Source organism: Sycon ciliatum, chromosome 9 (assembly GCF_964019385.1).
Source record: "Sycon ciliatum chromosome 9, ocSycCili1.1, whole genome shotgun sequence".
Lineage (NCBI taxonomy): Eukaryota > Metazoa > Porifera > Calcarea > Leucosolenida > Sycettidae > Sycon > Sycon ciliatum.
The window spans coordinates 9,065,915-9,088,414 of NC_088651.1; the positions used below are offsets into that span (position 1 = coordinate 9,065,915).

At 46.9% G+C, this 22,500-nt stretch overlaps 1 protein-coding gene and 1 long non-coding RNA gene across 4 annotated transcripts in view; both read left to right on the top strand.

Moving 5' to 3' along the window:
- Nucleotides 1-22,500, top strand: part of LOC135824459 (cation-dependent mannose-6-phosphate receptor-like) — a 36,127-nt gene that overhangs the window by 7,186 nt on the left and 6,441 nt on the right. Inside the window, exons 4-7 of one of the 3 annotated variants that reach the window (XM_065337197.1) lie at nt 244-416; nt 1,115-1,241; nt 2,089-2,151; nt 4,041-5,728. In XM_065337197.1, the coding sequence (XP_065193269.1) occupies nt 244-416; nt 1,115-1,241; nt 2,089-2,151; nt 4,041-4,091 (414 nt within the window). In that variant the 3' untranslated portion in view covers nt 4,092-5,728. Of the gene's footprint in view, nt 1-243; nt 417-1,114; nt 1,242-2,088; nt 2,152-4,040; nt 5,729-16,576; nt 16,624-18,866; nt 19,031-21,679; nt 21,790-22,500 lie in introns of those variants that run through there. The other 2 variants (XM_065337199.1, XM_065337198.1) reach the window with 2 other exon arrangements.
- LOC135824464 (uncharacterized) lies at nt 12,761-14,710 on the top strand. The gene is made up of 2 exons (XR_010554856.1): nt 12,761-13,084; nt 13,152-14,710. It is a non-coding gene; the product is annotated as an uncharacterized LOC135824464 (long non-coding RNA).

Genomic DNA, 22,500 nt, shown 5'->3' on the forward strand with positions numbered 1-22,500 from the left:
TCACAGATCTAGGGCTGTACAGCGCCCAGTGTGTACTGGACTCACACGATCGGATTGCATTGTGCAGCTTTGCACAATGTCTGTAGGCTGTGAACTTGGACGCAGTGCTGCCAGTATTTCATTCAGAGGGGGGGGGGGGGGGGATTTCCCCTGGCCAATGCTCTACCTACACAGCTGCAGTACAGTAACCGTGATTCACTCTCTACGTCTGTTCACGTAGCTGTGTCCATCTTCTGCTTGCAGGGATATCCCGAAGTGGTTGAAGAGTTTGCTACTGACTCGAGCACGACAGAGAATCAGCACTGCTTCTATCTGTTCGAGTGGGCCACCTCGAATGTCTGTAACAAGGCTGCCGCTGGTCGACTCATTGTCTGCAAGCCCACAGGCCTTGGAGCAGGCAGCATCTTCTTGATTGTGTAAGTTACAAAGTCAGTGCTCAGCAGCAGCAGCAGCATCTCAAACAATTGTGTTTTTCTTCACCTGGGCCATGGCCGTGCAGGTGTGCTCATAGCAAGCTGCAGCTCTTTTCACGATTAGTGTACAGTGCTGCAGCTCAATGAGTGTCGTGCTGATTCTGTTGTTCTTGCTGCTGCTACTGTTGCTGCTGCTGCTGTGGCTGTTATCATTGACAGTGCTGCTGCTGCGGCTTTTTGCTGCTGCTGTTGCAGTTGTTGTTGTTGGTGGTGGTACTGATGCTGGTGTTGTGCGCTGCAACTGTTGTCGCTATTGCGGCTGTTTTTGGTGGTGCTGTTGTGGTTGCTCCGGTTGTTATTGGAACTGCTGCTGGAGTTGCTGCTGCTTCTGCTGTTGTGTTTCCTAAGGCGGGTTGTGCCGGAGTTCTTAGTTGTTACTTTTGGGTGTGTCTGTGTGGGTTTGTGTGTGTGAGGTTGGGGGGGGGGGGGGGGGGTGTTTGTATGTGCGGTGGGGGGGGGGGGGGGGTGTTTGTGTGTGTGTGTTGGGGGGGGGGGGGGGGTGTTTGTGTGTGCGGGCGGGGGGGGGGGGGTGTTTGTGTGTGTACATGATACGTGTATGTAGCTGGGTTCTCACAGACTTGACTGTGACCTGCACTCGTTCTGCTCTCTGTTCTGCTCACTGCTCTGCTCTCTGTATCCAGGCTGCTGAGCGTGGGTGTTGCCTACGTTATCCTCGGTTTTATCTTCAACCGCTTTGTTCGCGGAGCTAAGGGCAATGAGCAGTTTCCTAACTACTCGTTCTGGATCACGTGTGGAGACCACATTTCTGTAAGTAAATCTATGCATTGGTTGCCTGCTGCTGCTGCTGCTGCTGCTGCGATCCTTATTAATTAATGTTGTGCTTTAGTCCTGGTTGCTTCTCGTACGAATACAGCTGTAGACTGGTAGAGATTGTCAACATAGCGCTGCTGTTGCTGTTGCTGCTGCTGTTGCTGTTGCTGCTGCTACTACTGCTGCTGCTACTGCTTCTGCTGCTGCAGCTGCTGCTGCTGCTGCTACTGCTGCTGTTGCTGCTGTTGCTGCTGCTGCTATTGCTGCTGCTGCTGGTGCTGCTATTGCTGCTGCTATTGCTGCTGCTGCTGCTGCTGCTGTTGCTGCTGTTGCTGCTATTGCTGCAGCTGCTGCTGTTGCTACTGCTGCTGTTGCTGCTGCTGCTGCTGTTGCTGCTGCTGCTGTTGCTGCTGCTGCTGTTGTTGCTGCTATTCCTGGTGCTGCTGCTACTGCTGCTGCTGTTGCTGCTGTTGCTGCTGCTGCTACTGGTGCTGCTGCTGCTGTTGCTGCTGCTGCTGATGCTGCTGCTGATGCTGCTGCAGGCCAGGCTAAAATTAGTGGCGGTCAATTCATCAGCCTTGCAAGCTGTTGAATGGTGTAACCCCGACACAAGTTGCTATGACTAACATAGTGTGTTCGCTATCATCGCGTCAGCAATGGGCATATGGAAGGAAGGTTAATGCCGGGGGGATTACAACGTGCATGTACATATATGCTGGAGTAGACTGGCGACGGGAGACACACACTGTATTGGCACAGCCCATTCCTTATGCTGCACCTTTTTTGCTGAGCGGTCTTTGTCCTCCTTCCTGTTGGTCCGTTTGCTTCGCTTTTGCTGATTCAGGACGGCTGCGATGTCTTGTGTCGGAGTAAGCCACCTTCCATTCAAATGAAATCTATACCATCGGTGAGTCCTGTCATCTTGCTGTGCTGCTCTTCTCTCGTCCTTTTCTGTTCCTAGTCTTACCAAGAATACATGCATGTATCAACAGTACACAAAACCCAGAGTGTGCATCTCTGATGGGTTGCTGTCACGGCGAACTTCCAAGATTACATCATTTTAGTGATGTAGTGCGTACAAGCAGGATTCAAGCAGGTTTCTTTCAGCACAACTGCAGCTCAGTTGTACGCACTACGCCCGCCTCAAATCTGCACCGAATATGATGTAATCGCGGAATTTCGCCGTGACAGACACCCGTGCAGAGCAAGTCACAAGCTGCACACTCTGAGTTTCCTGTACACTTGATATAAGCTGCCAAGGCTGCGCACTTCTGCATACAAGTAGGGAGTTCACCGTTGGCCGATCCCCAGAGCAAACCCATACGGTGTTGCATGCTCTCTGGCACTTCTAAACTCTCGGTGATTTCGTAACTCAATGGGTGCATAACTTTCAAGAGTGTGCAGCTCCACATAAACTTCTGCCAAAATAATGGGTTCTGGAATTACGCCATTTTCGCTATGTAATCCGCTTGACTTTACACAAACTGCATTGTGTACTGCCCACCTGACATCTTGTACTTCCTCGGCAAACCAAAACTTTGTGATTTTTCTATTCACATATTCTAAGGGGTTACTGTGCTCAAGAAATGTTGTTCAGTGGACCAAAACACATTTCAACAAGGGTGCAAAAGAAATTAGCATCATTTGAGTGTGACTCTGGGTCACAGTCGCTTTATTCGCTACCATGTAATTGGGCTTATTGCCCGTTTGGTATTGCGAATTCGAATAAAAAGAACAACAACAACAACAACAACAGTCACTCGACTCCACTTATAACGAACTCTCACATAGCGAATTTCGTGACATAGCGAACCCTTGTCCATGTCGCTGTTTGAGCCCATACAAAATTGACCCTTTATAGCCCGCCGTTTTCGTTGACAACAAACCGAATCTTGTAAGTTGTAGTGGCGCATGTAAATCAAGTGTACTCATACTGGCATTAGTCACATATCAGTCAATCCGATTCATGACCTGCTGCTTGTACAGACTAGTGACTGCATCTCTGTTATAACAAACTTTGGCTATAAAGAACTAAGTCTCCTGTGCAAAGGTGTGCATTATATCAGGAGTCAGCTGTAATTTTAAAATTCTGAAAATGAGTCGTGCCTGCAATGCAACCCGTAGTTGTGACTATTATAATGTTTGTTTTCACAATGGCCATTGGACAATAACAGAGGTTGTTGTTGTAGTCGTTGCATCATCATCATCGTCGTTGTTGTTGTTGTTATTCAAATCTTTATTCTCACGATCGCCAGTGGCCAGTAAGAGGTATTGTTGTTGTTGTTGTTAATGTTGTTGTTGTTGTTGTTGTTGTTGTTGTTGTTGTTGTTGTTGTTGTTGTTGTTGTTGTTGTTGTTGTTGTTGTTTTTGCTGCTACCGCTGGCCTTTACGGTGCTGCTGCTGCTGCTGCTGATGCTAGTGGCGGTGGTTGTGATGGTGATGGTATTTCAAATCTTTATTTTCATGATGGTTGTTGGTGGTGCTGGTGGTGTTGTTGTTTACATTTTGTTAGTCTTGTTGTCGTCGTCGTCATTGTCTTCATCGTCGTTAATTTTACTCTAACGATAACAATTATTGATTAAAGTGCCTAAATCGTGTGTACACGTGTGTGTGTGTGTGTGTGTGTGTGTGTGTGTGTGTGTGTGTGTGTGTGTGTGTGTGTGTGTGTGTGACAGGACAGGTGTGTGTGTGTGTGTGTGTGTGTGTGTGTGTGTGTGTGTGTGTGTGTGCGTGTGTGTGTGTGTGTGTGTGTGTGTGTGTGTGTGTGTTTTATTGCTTTATCTGTGCGTTTTCCAGGTTGGTCGTGGTGACCATCAACTGGACCTATCAGAAGATGAGCTGGCGTAGTGCAAGCAGCTGTATGATGATTCCCGTCTGTGTGCGTGTGTGCGTGTGTATGTGTGTATGTGCACGCTTGCCACCACTACCACCATTATCGGCAGCATATCACCACTAACGCTACTGCTGTTACAACCTTGCTGCATCGCCTGCGTTTCGCCCAGCGCCACATTGCCTGCTAGCTTAGTGGCTATGCTATGTTGGTGTTTGTTGTGGTCTTGTGCAAGTGCTTCACCGCCACCGCCACCACCACCACCATGGCTGTGTGTGTGTGCGTGTGTGTGTGTGCGTGGGTGTGTGTGTGTGTGTGTGTGTGTGTGTGTGTGTGTGTGTGTGTGTGTGTATATCCGCCGTGCAATAGCTCACCATCTGCCGAGTGGTGACGTTGCACCGCCTAGCAGCAGGACCAGCAGCAGCACCACTGGGCCAGGTGATGGTGAACACCAGCTCAATGCTGAGCTTTCAGCGCTTGCCCCCCCCCCCCCCCCCCCACTACTACCGGTATCCACGCTAGTACTGCTGCTGCTGTTGCTGCTGCTGCTGCTCCTGCTGCCTTTGGTTTCAATGGTGACTGCCGCCATTGCTGCTGCTTCTGTTGCCGTTGAAGTTGTGAACGATGTGAGCTTCATCTTTTCTTCCTTTTTTTTCTTTTTAAATCATGCAATATTTATAAAAAATGTGTTGAGTCAGTCTTGGTCACGCATACACCGTACAATTATAATAATTCATCCGTTTCCAAGAAGTATACAATACAATTACGCCGGGCAAGGCTTTGTCCCCCTTTCGAGTATCCTGCACGCCTGCTCCATGTCCCGCCGTTGATTGGTTGCCCGCTCCTGTGAAGGTCTCTGTCATAGTCTACACCCTGTGTAGTATGAATGGAGACACATTACTAGATGTCTGCTACTAGTCACTGCTAGCCACTGCTAGTGCTAGTCTGCTCACACTGCATCCCGGTTGGGAGCAGGAGCAGGTGCAGCGTGTGAATGTATGTGACTTTTCTAAGTTTGCTTGACTTTACTTGGCGCATTCGAACAGAATTGCAGCACTCAGGCCTGCAGTCTGCTCGGATCTTTTCCTCGTCTTTCCCGCTGCTTCTCTCGTTTATTGGCCAATTTTGTTTAGGATACAATGGCATCACCCTGATCCTCCCCCTGTCCGCTGGGTTGTGCCACGGCACATTGCTGTACTGGCGCATTGCTGTACTGGCACATTGCTGTACTGGTACATTGCTGTACTGGTACATTGCTGAACTGGTACATTGCTGTACCGGTACAGCAATACATTGCTGTACTGGTACATTGCTGTACTGGTACATTGCCGCACTGGTACATTGCTGTACATGCACTGTTACATTGCTGTACTGGTTCGTTCTCTTCTTTTTCTCCTTTCTCTGACACCAGGCCATGGAGGCATCATGTCACCACTGTCACTGGTTTTCAGATACAATGTTCTCTTGGTAGTATCCTATACTCGGTACCCAGTACCCGGTACATACAGGCAGCCATGGCTCTTTGTCTTTTCCTTTGTTTTTGTTAGTTTTGAAGTGAATACTTTAGATTATTTGTACTGCTATTGAAGTGCAATAGTTTCCAGTGAATAGTTACCATGGCAACAGTGGCGTGAACTTACTGTTGTCTACGCTACGCTGTAGTGACCTCATTGATGTCGGTTTGCTGTGCAACGCAGCAGGTGTACGAGTCGTACTCGTACAGACTCGAGGTGAAGCCAACGTCTTTTATGAGTTTTATTATTGCACAGAGGCAGTATGCTTAAGGTTCTGCGAAAGTGCTCAATACCTGATTCAGGCAGAGCGGCGTACACAAAGGCACACAATGAAAACCTTGGGCAAATTCCGTTGTTGTCTGATGATTGGTTCAGCCATGAAACTCTGAGTCACAACGGAATTTGCCCAATGTTTTCATTGTGTGCCTTTGAGTTTTATTATTATACATTTTTTAAATTGTGTATTAAAACAGCAAGTACACCATAGCTACAATGTAAGTGGTTAGTAACAGGGAGTCGGTATTTTATGACTCCTGGTTAGTAGTAACAAGAGTGGGCTATGTACTCTTGGTAGTATCTTACTGAGCATCGCTGACCTCAAGCGAAGGTCCCTGGTTCGAGTGCTGGTGATGTCAGTCAGTTTCAGAATTTTCCATTCTCTCAACCTATGATTTTTTTAGGTTTATCACGACTAGCCAAGGCATGTGAACAAAGGAGTCCAATTTAATTATAAGCCTGCAGGAATATTTGACCACTTAGGGGGTCATCGTCCAGTAACAATCGACATTCTTTGTTCCCGTGGGGCTGTAGCTTGTGCTCGTTTTCGTTGCGCTTACCTTCTCCTCTTTGGTCTCTTCTTAACCTTGAACCTTCCGAGTTGGAAGGCTGTTGGTTAGCGCTACGGAGATGTGCTGAAGCTACGTGTCAGGTCGTCCAACGTCCCAGTACTCTGTCAGTGTTGTGCCTAGTTGTTGCACTTCCTGACTGTGTATATGCGAGTTTCAAACTCTATGTGAGTCAGGAGTAGTAATAGTTACCGTACTGGCAATATATGTTGCTGCGTAACGCGTAACGCAGGGGGGGCGGCGTAACGCGCGACCAGGCTAGTGCGACAAATTTTCGTTGAGTTCGTAACGCGCGTCCGGCGGGGTGCGGCGATCTTTTCATTGCAGTTTGCACTGCAAAAAAAGGCTGGAAACTGTGAAAGCACGTGTACCGCGTGGTGAAAAGTAGTTTTTGGAGGAAGCGCTCTTCCCCTATGTCACTTTCCTTTTGATGATCTTTTTGTGAACAGATCACTCTGATAGTTAAAATATACAGTCTTCTATTGATATCGTTGTCGCCCTTTGCCGTCGGGTTTGTAACAGTTGGATAGCAACTGAATTTCTGTGCATTCAATGTGGATGAAAAAAAAATGATGCGGCAAAAGCAAAAAAATGATGCGGCAATAGCAAAAAAGTGATGCGGCAATAGCAAAAAAAAGGACTGCGGCAATATAGAAACCTGTGTAACGGCTCCTGTGCGACTTTGCATGTAACGCCCTGCGTGCGGCAAACATGTGCCAATGTAACGCTTCATGGCCTCACTGCGGCAACATATATTGCCAGTACGGTAGTATCCCTCTCTAAGTTTCCAATGATTGTTGCTACTGTTAGATAGGAATACATACATTATTATGACATGCACATGTACTTGACTTGTTACACCAGCCTCACCTTCTATCCTCTTTTACATGCACTACTAATACTATACTATGCGCTGTATTCATGTATTGTTCCCACTCACTTTCGAGGTTGACCTTAGATAGCACACTGGAGACCTTTTGATGCATTTCACTTTCAGCCGCACTTTTAGTTATCTACACTAACAGCTGTCCATACATCCTAATGCCCCTTTCAACAGTTGTCCTCCTGGTATTATTGCACGCCTACATGTATACGATGTATTGTACACCCTTCTATTCAGTTCTTCCTCTACAACGTATTCCTCTTGCACAGGTGCCATGTCCCGACCTTTCCCATTCTTCTGCCCACACAATCATGTACCTTGTAGTTTGACCTTTCTTCTTACTTCTCTCTGCTCTACGTATCCCCTGACCATAGGCTAACTTACTTACTCACCCTATAAAAGCTGCTGCCTTTCTAGTTTCCTACGGACTAGTACGGGATTAGTTTCATGCTAGACTACAGTGTATTACCTGAGAACTCTTTCTCTCTCTCTCTGAATAAGTGTGCAATTCTGTATGATAACCATTATCCATTACTGTACCCTCGTGCTCTGCTGACTGAGCGAAACCGGGACATAACATTTGGCGCCCAACGTTTCGGGACATAACATTTGGCGCCCAACAGCGGTTCCGAACCCACGACGACCTGAGATTTCCGTATTCAATCGTAGCGAGTATTTTATTGCACAAGTCTTTCTCCTCCTAATCCTATTCGTCAAGATGAAGTTCGTCCCAGTCTTCTTCGTCACTCTAGTGGTATGTCTGGCTGTCAACAATGCTGTGTCATGCCAAGCACGTAGGCAAGAAGATTCGCAAGATGATATGAAGGCTTATGCTGAGTACGTGGACAATCCCCTACCTCATAGCGCTATGTCTGACCAATCGCACGCAGTGTCTGTCAACGTTGATTCTCCTTCCTGAACCTACTACGAGAAACTCTTCAACCACATCTACGGAAATATCTAGTAAGTCGTTTCACTGTGCCAACCCTATCATACAAACTACGCTATCCCTCGCTCGTTTATTCGCTGTCTTTCCGCTATCATAGGCATAGAATGTAGTTGTTTCAGTCCTATTTTCACACTCTCACGTCGCATCATTCACCCCATCCCACTCCCAGCCCACCATTCTATCAAAAGTTCAAAACTCTCTCTACATACAGATGCATACAGACTCAGTACACAGTACTGTACCTACATGACGATTGTAGTTCTGGATCACTCAACATGTTACAATGGCCACACTCAAGCACAACAGCTTTCTCAAGTTTCTGACAACACAGCTTCCTAGCATCTTCATTACCCATACAGACCATGTCAACCACATACAGACCATGCAATCAGTTTGCTGGATCAGCAGTCACCAGTCCCTGCCCTTGAACAGACGCAAAATACTGTATACCCTGCACGCACGCACTCAGCTCACAAATCCATGTAACATGATATACCGCCACATGATGAGCGAGTATACTTTCCCAGTTTTACCGTCCCAGAGAGACGAGATTATTTTAAGAACTGTTACCGTCCACAGTGACGCGATATTTTACACATTCCTTTTTCACCGTCCAAAATAATTGAGACGTGAACATATTTTACCGCTCCACAGAGAGACAGGTCCTTCACACATTTACATTACACACAGGGTCCCTACTTTATTCTCAGTCTACCAAGACTAGTCATACTGTCCTGCCACACATGACAATCCATGATTACAAATTACATTACACGAATCCATGATCACATCCGCCCGCGCCACACTCCACAGCTACAAAGTACAATACAATCATACGGCCAGTTCCTTACAACAATCCAGCTCTTCTACACACACTCATCATTCCTCATCACACCCACTCCCTATGAAGTACCCCACCCCCGCCCGCTACTCATTCTTTTTCTTTCTTCATGCCATTGTCTTATAGTTATACTGCTAGTACTGCCTTGTACTTTTCTGTTTGCTGCAATGCATGTACATGTACATGTCCCCTCTTACTTTTCTTCGCATGAGGACATGCGCCCGCAAAGGGGAGGGCTATGTTAGATAGGAATACATACATTATTATGACATGCACATGTACTTGACTTGTTACACCAGCCTCACCTTCTATCCTCTTTTACATGCACTACTAATACTATACTATGCGCTGTATTCATGTATTGTTCCCACTCACTTTCGAGGTTGACCTTAGATAGCACACTGGAGACCTTTTGATGCATTTCACTTTCAGCCGCACTTTTAGTTATCTACACTAACAGCTGTCCATACATCCTAATGCCCCTTTCAACAGTTGTCCTCCTGGTATTATTGCACGCCTACATGTATACGATGTATTGTACACCCTTCTATTCAGTTCTTCCTCTACAACGTATTCCTCTTGCACAGGTGCCATGTCCCGACCTTTCCCATTCTTCTGCCCACACAATCATGTACCTTGTAGTTTGACCTTTCTTCTTACTTCTCTCTGCTCTACGTATCCCCTGACCATAGGCTAACTTACTTACTCACCCTATAAAAGCTGCTGCCTTTCTAGTTTCCTACGGACTAGTACGGGATTAGTTTCATGCTAGACTACAGTGTATTACCTGAGAACTCTTTCTCTCTCTCTCTGAATAAGTGTGCAATTCTGTATGATAACCATTATCCATTACTGTACCCTCGTGCTCTGCTGACTGAGCGAAACCGGGACATAACATTTGGCGCCCAACGTTTCGGGACATAACACTACATGACTCTATAGCGTTACTACAGTACAGTACCTAAGAAGCCAAATATTCCCCGAGTTCATATTTCACTCCTTAGAGCTATATAGGGCTTGAAAGTGCTACGTCACTCCATAGCAATGGCATAGCAACAATTTGAAAAATTCGAAAACTGGATCCACCTGGATCCAGTTTTTGTATGGATCCAAGCACATTTCAAGCGGTCTCACTCACAGCAAGGTGATGTTGCCAGTGAAACTGACTGATTTGGCTAGTGGGGGCGGGGTGACAACTGGTGGCGAAGTAAAAGTTGCACCTGCATACGACATGGGTGGGTTGCTATGCACCCACATACTGAGGCAATAGCAAAGTCACACCTTAGTGGATCCAAAATAGAAATCTGATGTCAATTTACTACTCCCAGGGCGTTTTTGACGTCATCACTTTCAAGCCCTATTGACTGCTTTTAGAACACCAATTGGGCCAATCGCGTGAAACCATGAAGTGAGAGTCAAAGCAAAAAGACAAACCAATTTCGGAAATAAATAGAACACTCCCTACTTATACAGTGAAACTTGTCTACCACGACCGCTCGCTCAAGGGAGATTCAAAATGTGGTCTCTGTCACCAGGTGGTCGCCGTATCCAGGGTCAATTGACTGGAAATAGCATCCCTTGGTCCTGATTGCAGTGGTCTTCCAGGACAGGTGGTCGCCTTATCCGAGTGGTCGCCTTTACAGGTTTTACTGTAGTTTGACTCTTTTTAAAGGGGAAGTTAATTAAGGCAAAAATTAAAATTTCACCAGTAAATAAAATAATATAATGTTGTAGTCTTCGGGGTGCTGAGTCGAATGGTCGTGGTCCGAGGAAGCTGAGACGCTCCCTTCCTACTTGAATCCCAATCGAACTCGCGTACTTCCACCGAAACTGGGTGACTGCGCCCTACTAGATGGTGATTTGTATGCAAAATGTCACTAAAAGCGCCATTTCGTTCTTATAAAAGCATGGATGACCGCGATTGGCCCATATGTTGTAGTCTTTTGGACGCTGAGTCGACTGGTTTTGGTCCGAAAAAGCTGCGATGCGGCGTTCCTCCTTTATTCCCAATCGAACATGGTTGAACAAGCGGTCACGTGCTCCTGCGTACACCAGTCACCTGGTCACCGTGCCTGCAGGGTAAAACTTACTAGCCTGTTTGACCTTTTTTGGGTGCACTCCTGTCACTCGAGTTGAACTCGAGTTGAACCTTGGTGTGAAAGTTGTCGCCTGCTGGCGTGGTGACCAGGTGATTTGGGCACCCAGGAGCACGTGACCACTTGTTCAACCATGTTCGATTGGGAATAAAGGAGGAACGCTGCATCGCAGCCTTTTCGGACCAAAACCAGTCGACTCAGCGTCCAAAAGACTACAACATATGGGCCAATCGCGGTCATCCGTGCTTTTATAAGAACGAAATGGCGCTTTTAGTGACATTTTGCATACAACTCCCCATCTCGTAGGGCGCAGTCACCCAGTTTCGGTGGAAGTGCGCGAGTTCGATTGGGATTCAAGTAGGAAGGGAGCGTCTCAGCTTCCTCGGACCACGACCATTCGACTCACAACTCGACAGCTCAGACTACCACTGAACCAGTAAGACAACTCCCAGCCTAGAATAAAGAGGATCAGAACCACCGGGTCTAACACCATACCGTTCAGATGGTCGTAAAGACCGGGGCTCTACCAACTGCGGATGGTCGTACTCATGGTACTTGAGTAGTAAGGTCACTGTTTCCGAACGCGACTCAAGCTCAACTGATGAGGGGTGAATTCCCAGAAACACTGTGTATTGAGCAGGGAGTGCTGCTTTCTTGCAGGTTTGGCGAGTGGACGGTTCGATGGACTTCTCGTGTGCTCTGGATGGCAGTCGTGAGTCAGTCAAGTAAAACAAGGTCTAATACCAATCATGTCCGCTACAGTAGATCTACATACCCACTGTACGTAGACCATGGTACTTGGTAGACGACCTGATGAGACTTGAAAGTCTAGTGCCAGTACTGCAGTAGTCATGGTAGTGGTAGTATAGCTAGAGACGTGGAGCCTAGACGTGTGAGACTGTGAGATGATGAGGGATTCCTGGCTGAGACGCAGCGCTAAAATGAGGTGACATGACGCACGGCCTTGGCGACATCAGACTCGGATATCTAGACAACAAGGAGTGCTGTCAAACGCGAAAGAAGGACTGGTCTTGTTGATTCGATGCACCGAATGCAGTATCGATTTCCATGACCATGCCTATGACATGTAGTGATGTAGACGTGCAGACGGGGTCAGGACTTATTTTTGTGTCAGTCGTGACCATGGTGACAAGTCTACAACGGTCGGTCTACCATCCACAGCTCCAGCACTGCAGCACTGTCAGCTCGTCAGGCCCCTGCGCTGTGCGCACGCGACTACACGTCTACAGAGTACCCCCCCCCCCCCCCGGCCGCAGAAGAAAAAAGTGAGTCATGCCACCAGTATCTTGTTTTCCAGGCACTTACTGCGCCGTCCCACGCAGTGCAGTCAGTGATTATTTGGTTTGTTTACAGTCGGTAATGGAACAGGAAGGTTGTGTGGTGTTTGAGCTGGTCATTTTGTGTAGCGTTTTGTCACGAGCTCGTGCTAGTTCTGCGGGGAAGTGAAGACTCCTTGCGGCCATCACCGGACCGCGGAGTTGGAGGAGCCACTATCAATTGCCAGCTGCATTGTGCAGCATCGGCAGGTAAAGTTTACAATATTTTGTATTTCCTGAACATACCACATATGTACAGTGTATCCGGGAATGCATGCGTTGTTACCGCACTAGGTAGAAATGTGACTGTAGGTCTTACTGGTCGACCCTCTTAGACTAGCAGACAACCTCGGGGGTGAGGATTCAGCATTTTCGTTTTATAGATTTTTACTATTTTAACGAGTATTGCTTAGGGGCCATCCGTAAATATCGATAGTTTTTTCAATCCGTGAATTTTTCAAAGTAACCAGGACCCACCACCCACCCCCCTACTTTTTACGGAATAAAATATTGATGACACATGTACTGTACCTACATAAATGTAGGTTTTTTTCCTAACAAAATAAATAAATAAATAAGAAAAAATAATAAAATTATAAATAATAATAATAGGTGGAGTCCATACACACGCAGGCATGCGCTCACCGTGTCATTCATAACTAAATACTAGAGTCATCTACGCGTACGCCTACTACGCCTCGATGACGGCGTAGTAGCCATCGTCGTCTTCACCAGGGCTGTCAAGCTCTTTGAAAAACTTATCTTTTTTGGCAGCTGTACCAAACAAAGTAGTCTGCCGTGCCATTTTCGTTAGGCAGCTGTACCAAACAAAGTAGTCTGCCGTGCCATTTTCGTTAGGCCACGCTCCACATGGGAACTGTTCCAACCATTGGCGATGTAGCAATTCTTCGATGTGGAGTTCAAATAAGAGCTGGACTTGACCCGGATTAATCAGGTATTGTGATACTTCGAATAATTGTGCAATAATTATACTTGTGAATAATATCTGACAAACTTCCCTCTTTCTTTTGCTTCAAGAGTTTCGATCTCCACTACATTTTTGGAGACAACAATCTACGTGTACGTGTGGTTCGACGCACGCAGACCCACGCACACGCAGTACTGGGCGCCAGGTCCGCGTGTCATCGATATTTTATTTACTTTGAATTTCGGCTGCACCCACCACCCAGGTACGAAAATTTCACGGATTGTAAAAACTATCGACATTTACGGACGGCCCCTTACGAACATGACGTGCATATTTTTCTGCTGTTCTACTGTCATGGACATGGAAATCCGGTCGCACGTCTAGCGGCCCCAGGCCGCTGGCCATGCAGCCATGGGTAAGCAGTACACACATGCATGACATTATTATGCTGGTCGCATCGGATCAACATGTGCACTGTTCTGTAGGCGCTGAGGGCGCCGGGCCCCGGTCAATTGACTGAATTTCCATGTTCACGACAGTAAATCATATACTCGTATATACTAGATACTGTATCCAGATCAGGAACGCTGTTTCCCCATTGCAAGGCAAAGTTTTCCCCTGACCCCTGTACAAGACAACCCATTGTAAAACAATTTTAATCCAGCCCCTCCTATACAAGACAACATGAAACATTGATCGAACTACAGGAGCTAGAAAAAAACAAATCCAGACAAATCACATTCAAACATTCCGCCTAGCTGCTGGCAGGGCAACATGGGACCATCCGAGCAATTTTGTAGTCCATGGTCATTTGCTTTGTCTTGTAATGACTGGGAATCAAACTTGTGAGACAGCTAAAGGTGATTTTTATAATGAATTTTTCTACAAACGAATTGTCTCTTATCCGGATTTGCATACTGTATTTTCCCCATTAAACGTACACGTCTCCATTACTAGTACGTCCCCAATTGTAGTACATGTTAGGTGTGGATCGAAAATATAAAAGGACACGTCTCTAATAATAGTACATGCCGGAATGATGTGATGGGCATTAGTGGGGTACAGATACCAGGGTCCACCTTACTTCGTTTTTCTTACCCGTTCATCATATTTGTGTCTTTGTACACTGATTCTTACCATGGTTGGGTGTATTTACAGCCTTACAGCATCATTATCACGAGTTGTTTGCCACCCAACCCAGGCAATCAATCTTCCCAGAAACAATAAAAGTACACGTCTCCAATACTAGTACAGTCTCCTATAGTAGTACAGGTCTGACCACCTTTGAAAAAATAAAAGTACTGTACATTTATTGGGGAAAATACGGTATACTACCGTTATACAAATGAGAGTCCTCTGGCTCAGTAGAGTGCTCAAATAGAGCTATCTTACACACATCACAGAGCACCACGCATCATTCGTTGCCTATGGGCATGAAACAATAAGTTACAATGAATGATGCGTGGTGCTCTGTGTCGTGTGTACTGCCATTACACAATGTACACACGGTGTCAGGGAATTTAAGATCTTTGTCTGCTAATGACGGTTGTCTTGTAACCTATGTCGTACTAACAACGTTAAATCTGCACTAGTACACTCATGTCTCTCTAACCCGGACCTCAAAGTTACGGGCACCTACACTGTAGGTATACCGGGCACCTGTGGGTGGGTTTTAGTGGTAATATTACTACTCATGTTTTGTGCAAATACTGACGTCATGTGCCAGATCTCTCGCCCTTCCCCATGCAAACGTATGTGATTGAGAGCTAGGGGCCGTCCGTAAATACATGTATTTACTTAGAGACGTCTGACAGGCGTTTCTGGTGGGTTGGTTCGCCTGAAAGGCGTTTCTAAAAAAACATTTTGGAGTGCATGCATACCATACCCCGCGTGTACATGTATATGTGCATGATATGGCATTGCTACAGCTAGTAGAACATGTATATGTGCATGATATGGCATTGCTACAGCTAGTAGTACATGTATATGTGCATGATATGGCATTGCTACAGCTAGTAGTACATGTATATGTGCATGATATGGTATTGCTACAGCTAGTAGTACATGTATATGTGCATGATATGGCATTGCTACAGCTAGTAGTACATGTATATGTGCATGATATGGCATTGCTACAGCTAGTAGTACATGTATATGTGCATGATATGGCATTGCTACAGCTAGTAGTACATGTATATGTGCATGATATGGCATTGCTACAGCTAGTAGTACATGTATATGTGCATGATATGGCATTGCTACAGCTAGTAGTACATGTATGTGCATGATATGTCATTGCTACAGCTAGTAGTACATGTATATGTGCATGATATGGCATTGCTACAGCTAGTAGTACAGGTAGGCGTTGAGACACACTACACTACACTGCACGCGTCAGGGACACATACCTGTTCACTACTTAAAAGTATAAACATGATAACGGGTCAATTTTGAAAGAGTTCAAACAGGGACATGGACAAGGGTTCGCTATAAGTATCACGAAATTCACTATATGCGAGTTTGTTATAAGTGGAGTCGACTGTACTGTATATGTGTGCATAGTATCAAGGGTATATATCCCCCGTTATATACTCTCGATAGTATGGTGTTGATTATGAGTGGTAATATCTGCAGTTTTTGGGGGGGGGCGTTTCTGGGATGGGTGGGTTGGTCAAGAAAGAAACGCCTGTTACATGTCTCTAAGTAAATTATTAACTGTGAAAAGAAGAAGGAGAAAATGTTACGAGTTATGACTAACTGTCCACCAACGTAACCAGATCTTATACAGTCGGCGAGTGCGACAAAATGGCACAAAACTGACAAGAAGTACTGAGACATTCGGCGACCTGACACCTAGCTCCAACACTTCTCCAAGGCGCAAACCAACAACCTTTCAACTTGGAAGGCTCAGGTTCGGAAAGGTCCAAGAGGGGAAGGAAAGCGCAACGAAGAAGAGCACGAGCTACGCATAACGGCAACAAAGAATGCCGAAAGTTACTGGATGATGACGAAACTAGTAAGACTATTGTCTTGTGCTTGGGCCGCTCTGGGATTAGTCGCATCTGAGACGAGTACCTTGTTTGAATCAACGGTCGATGCAGACTGCAAAAAGAAACTGAAAGGCATGAAAATTGCAGATTTTGTGTCGCCAACCGTGTAAGTCTTCATCACTTGGTGAGGTGGAGCGGTGTGAAGCCGTGGTTGCATGGCTATAAAAACACTGCAGTCGCCACGCAAAGTGGTCATTGGCTACCCCAGCCATGTATTGCTTGGAATAAAGTAAGTCCTCTTTTCCCTGATTTCATTGGCCTCCTCTTCAAGACTTCTATCCCACAAGTACAATGTCATGTACTAGCAGTATCAGCAGTAGTTGGAGGATTTCAAATCCATGTGCATGACTGCATGTACATACATGAACAACCGTAAAGCCAGTGATAAGACCCTGGGCGGAAACGTTAGTGAAGGTCAAGAACATGGGCGGTCAATTTGGGCCTGGGTGCTAATATGGGATAAGTGAAATCAAACAAATTGTTCACATCATGTCGTACTAGTACAGGTACAACAGTGGATGGTTGTAGTAAGGTCACTGTTTCCCAACACAGTGTCCTCCACCTTGTTTCATGCTGTAAAACTAACAACAGCCTTACAGGTACATGTACGTATAAGCAAGAGTACATAACTCCCCCCCCCCCCCCCCCCCCCCCCCAGAGTGTGCAACACCTGATCCAGCTCTGCATAGGGTCTTGGTCGAGCGTAATCGGATCTTCTGATGTCATGCGTACACTCCACACCAGCGCAAGGCGGGGCAACGTTATTTTTGATCCGAGAGTCCCCGCGACTCCTCGCGACCCCCTCAGATGTGTACGGTATTATGACGCAAAAGATCCAATTACGCTCGACCAAGACCCTATGCAGAGCTGGATCAGGTGTTGCACACTCTGGGGGTTATGTACTCTTGATGACCCTATGCAGAGCTGGATCAGGTGTTGCACACTCTGGGGGGTTATGTACTCTTGATGACCCTATGCAGAGCTGGATCAGGCGTTGCACACTCTGAGGTGGGGTTATGTACTCTTGATGACCCTATGCAGAGCTGGATCAGGCGTTGCACACTCTGGGGGGTTATGTACTCTTGATGACCCTATGCAGAGCTGGATCAGGTGTTGCACACTCTGGGGTGGGGTTATGTACTCTTGATGACCCTATGCAGAGCTGGATCAGGTGTTGCACACTCTGGGGTGGGGTTATGTACTCTTGATGACCCTATGCAGATCTGGATCAGGTGTTGCACACTCTGAGGTGGGGTTATGTACTCTTGATGACCCTATGCAGAGCTGGATCAGGTGTTGCACACTCTGGGGGGTGGGGTTATGTACTGTACTTGCTAATACGGTAAACAAAGTGTACTGTACACTAAGTTCTACAATCACCACATTGTACTACACTACCATACATACACGTGCAGCAGAGCATGAACCGTGCTGTCTACTGGGCCGGTGATTTTGACCATGGGTGTTTACACGGAGGTGGGCTAGAAAATGGGACAAGAGTGTTGCCACGCGGCAACTGGGCGCGTACACGGGTAGTGGGCGTTATACTGGGTAGTGGGTGTTATACTGGGTAGTGGGTGCTATACTGGGTAGTGGGTGTTATACTGGGTAGTGGGTGTTATACTGGGTAGTGGGTGTTATACTGGGTAGTGGGTGTTATACTGGGTAGTGGGTGTTATACTGGGTAGTGGGTGTTATACTGGGTAGTGTAAATATACTGGGTAGGCGTATTTAAGGGCTTCTACGGTAGAAGCGTAAAGTACCGCCAGAGCGCCCCGCCATCACGTCCTTTCGTGGTAGTTTTGTGGAGGTGGACTCCTGTCTGTGGGTCATACAACACTAACTTTGTACACATATTGCACGTTCTGCAGACAATCCGTACCCTCGAGCGAACACGAGCTCCACGTACGCAAAACCTGCTAAGTGTGACCTTAGTACACTAAGGTTCTCACGCCGTACAAACTGCGTTGCACTCTACCATACGGTTTTCCTTTCCCTGGCTGTAAAATCAAGGTGGGGCGCTCTGGCGAGACGGGTCGCTCTGGCGGTACTTTACTGTACTAGTAGTAATCTTGCTGATACAAAGTTCATTGATGGAGCTGTGCATGTAGGGAGTGGGGCGTATAGGGACCTACACCTAGCAATCCCTGTAAGCTGTCTGTCCCCCCCCCCCCCCCCCCTATGCTGCTACTCCTGCACAGATTTTTTTTGCATTGCCGTCTGTGATGGGCGTGCTCATGGTCTAAAGAGAGAGAGGTGTGTGTGTGTATGTTTGTGCATGTGTGCTCGCTTTTGCATGTGTGCGCGCGCTTGTGTGTGTGTCCACGCGTGTGCGTCCACCCTGCTCAGCTACACGTTCAAGGACAGCGACAACGAGTACAAGTATGAGCTGGGTATCTGCAACAACGTTGTGCCGGACTCTCGCATAGTAGTGACGCAGACAGAGCTGCAGCAGGACGCCAAGAGAACGGTGTCTGTTGGCCGACTTAACGACATACATCTTGTAAGCAGAGGTAAGAAATATAGTGAGAGCTGTCTAAGACGACCGACCGCTCAGGGGACCTTCAACATGTGGTCTCTGCTACCAGGTGGTCTCCGTATCCTGGGTCATTTAACTGGAAATAGCATCCCTTGGTCCTGGTTGCAGTGATCTTCTGGGACAGGTGGTCACCTTATCCGAGCGGTCATGTGACAGGTTTTACTGTAGATGTGACAGTGACAAACGGGAAACCGGGCAGCTCAACTTTTCAACCTGGCCATCTGGCCGACGTAAGTCAACAGTAGAAAGTTAAACCCACTGATAGAACTCGCCGTCACTCTCAGTCTGAACGAAGAATTTAGGGATGATCCCTGGGGTTGCACTTGGCCTTTGCACGGCCACAGTAGAAGATATACATAATATACACATGCATGCTAGCAAGAGTATAGTCATAACCCCCCCCCCCCCCCAGAGTATACACCCCCCCCCCCCCCCCCTCCAGAGTGTGCAACGCCTGATCCAGCTCTGCATAGGGTCTTGGTCGAGCGTAATCGGATCTTCTGATGTCATGCGTACATTCCACACCAGCGCAAGGCCGGTCTCGAGGCAGGGCACCATTGCTTTTGATCCGAGAATACCCGCGACTCACCGGGTTCCCCCTAAGATGTGTACGGTATTGCGACGCAAAGATCCGATTATGCTCGACCAAGACCCTATGCAGAGCTGGATCAGGTGTTGCACACTCTGGGGGGGGGGGGGGGGGGGTATGTACTCTTGATGACCCTATGCAGAGCTGGATCAGGTGTTGCACACTCTGGGGGGTTATGTACTCTTGAGGACCCTGTGCAGAGCTGGATCAGGTGTTGCACACTCTGGGGGGTTATGTACTCTTGATGACCCTGTGCAGAGCTGGATCAGGTGTTGCACACTCTGGGGTGGTATGTACTCTTGATGACCCTATGCAGAGCTGGATCAGGTGTTGCACACTCTGGGGGGGTATGTACTCTTGATGACCCTATGCAGAGCTGGATCAGGTGTTGCACACTCTGGGGGGTATGTACTGTAAAAAGGGTAACTATTGCGACGTAAACATGTTTGCGAATTTTGCGAGAGGCCCCGAATCGCAAACTTTGAACAACGCAAACTCGCGCCATGTAAAGTTCAGTGCAAGGACTGACTCGACTGTGTAGAACGACTGTACAGTAAGATCGGGCGCCGAAGAACGCAGGGGCTCGAGCGCAGCCTAGGAAAGTTCTTAAATTTTTGATTCTAGCCAGATCGTTCTTATTCACACGCGCGCGGCGAGTCGAGTGACGTCATGACGTTTGTCATGTACATGTACATGTAGTGCAATGTAGTACTTCTAAACTAGTGGGTGTCGTAAATGGGAATGACTGTACATGTAGCAGTTACTGTTTACACGTGTACATGACATGTACTCACCTCCCATACATGTACAATGTAGATCTACGTGTAAATTCGCAACTTCGTGTAAGTACATGTATGACAACGTGCATGTAGTCGTAACTCGACTCTCTGCACTCATGTGGAAATTCCAAATTTTAAAAGTGTTCTTAAATCTGACAATTCTAGCCTGGACTGTTCTTAAATTTTGCCGGTTTTCCAGCCTGGGTGTTCTTCGGCGAGGTGTTCTTCGGCGCCCGATCTTACTGTAGAACGACTCGCAATACATTATACAGCGCAAACCAGTCTCAATTTGTAAAACGCAAACATTTATTGCCGCAAAAGCTATCCGTTTTACAGTACTGTTGATGCTACAATGTACTACTCACACTTCTGGAAGGAGACAAATTTTCGCCACATTCAAATCTCCGCCTCCCAGGGCTAAAGCACATTTTGGCCGCATCAAACTTTCGGCCCGTACTGCTGCCGCCTGTATACCCTGTCACACTGAACCCTGCAAAACTAAATTTCGGCCACAACAAATTTTTGGCCAAACATGTCCAGGCCGAAAATAGCCGAAAATGAATATGCGCCGAATACTGTAGTGTCTTGTATAAAAGCCTGTCTTGTATAGAAGCCTGTTTTGAATAGAATCCTGTTTTGAATAGAATCCTGTTTTGAATACAATCCTGTTTTGAATACAATCCTGTGTTGAATAGAATCCTGTTTTGAATAGAAGCCTGTTTTGAATAGAAGCCTGTTTTGAATAGAATCCTGTTTTGAATAGAATCCTGTTTTGAATAGAATCCTGTTTTGAATAGAATCCTGTTTTGAATACAATCCTGTTTTGAATACAATCCTGTGTTGAATAGAATCCTGTTTTGAATAGAAGCCTGTTTTGAATAGAAGCCTGTTTTGAATAGAATCCTGTTTTGAATAGAATCCTGTTTTGAATAGAATCCTGTTTTGAATAGAATCCTGATATTTAAGATACACTGTCAACACATAAGCCTGGTTTAGTGTTGACATACATAGAGATACATGGTTTGAATAGTAACCTGACTTGAATAGAAGCATAGCACTGATATTGGTCTATACGGCCGTAAGCACCTGCTTTTACACGCGACATTACGGTATTTGTTGATGTATAGTAGTTAGTACTGGCAAGAGTACGATCAGTCATGAATGTGTGTGTGTGTGTGTGTGTGTGTGTGTGTGTGTGTGTGTGTGTGTGTGTGTGTGTGTGTGTGTGTGTATTCTTTTTTTCTAACCACTGCAGATGATTATGCTGAACTGACTTACTACTATGGTGATGTGTACAATAGTCACTGCAAGAATACTCACCGCACCGCGCGCATCATGTTCGTGTGTGATCCATGTGCTGGCAAGGTGAGTGTGGTATGATACACTGCAGTGTGATGTCATCAATATCAATGCTCTCTTTTACGAGAACTTACATGTAGAATCAGCTACACACCTCTGTGTATGTGTGTGTGTGTGTGTGTGTGTGTGTGTGTGTGTGTGTGTGTGTGTGTGTGTGTGTGTGTGTGTGTGTGTGCGTGTATCTGTGTGTGTGTGTGTGTGTTTTTGTTCCCTCTGGGGACGTTTGAATTTTCCGAGCTCCTTCTGTTTGCGAAAGTATGGTATGCTGTGCTTGATGAAATTCTAGCATGGTCGTTCTTCGGCGCTCCGTTATTTGGCACTCCGTTCTTTGGCGCTCCGTTCTTTGGCGCTCCGTTCTTCGGCGCTCCGTTCTTCGGCGCTCCGTTCTTCGGCGCTCCGTTCTTCGGCGCTCCGTTCTTCGGCGCTCCGTTCTTCGGCGCTCCGTTCTTCGGCGCTCCGTTCTTCGGCGCTCCGTTCTTCGGCGCTCCGTTCTTCGGCGCTCCGTTCTTCGGCGCTCCGTTCTTCGGCGCTCCGCTCTTCGGCGCTCCGCTCTTCGGCGCTCCGCTCTTCGGCGCTCCGCTCTTCGGCGCTCCGCTCTTCGGCGCTCCGCTCTTCGGCGCTCCGTTCTTCGGCACTCCGTTCTTCGGCACTCCGTTCTTTGTCACTCCGTTCTTTGGCACTCCGTTCTTTGGCACTCCGTTCTTTGGCACTCCGTTC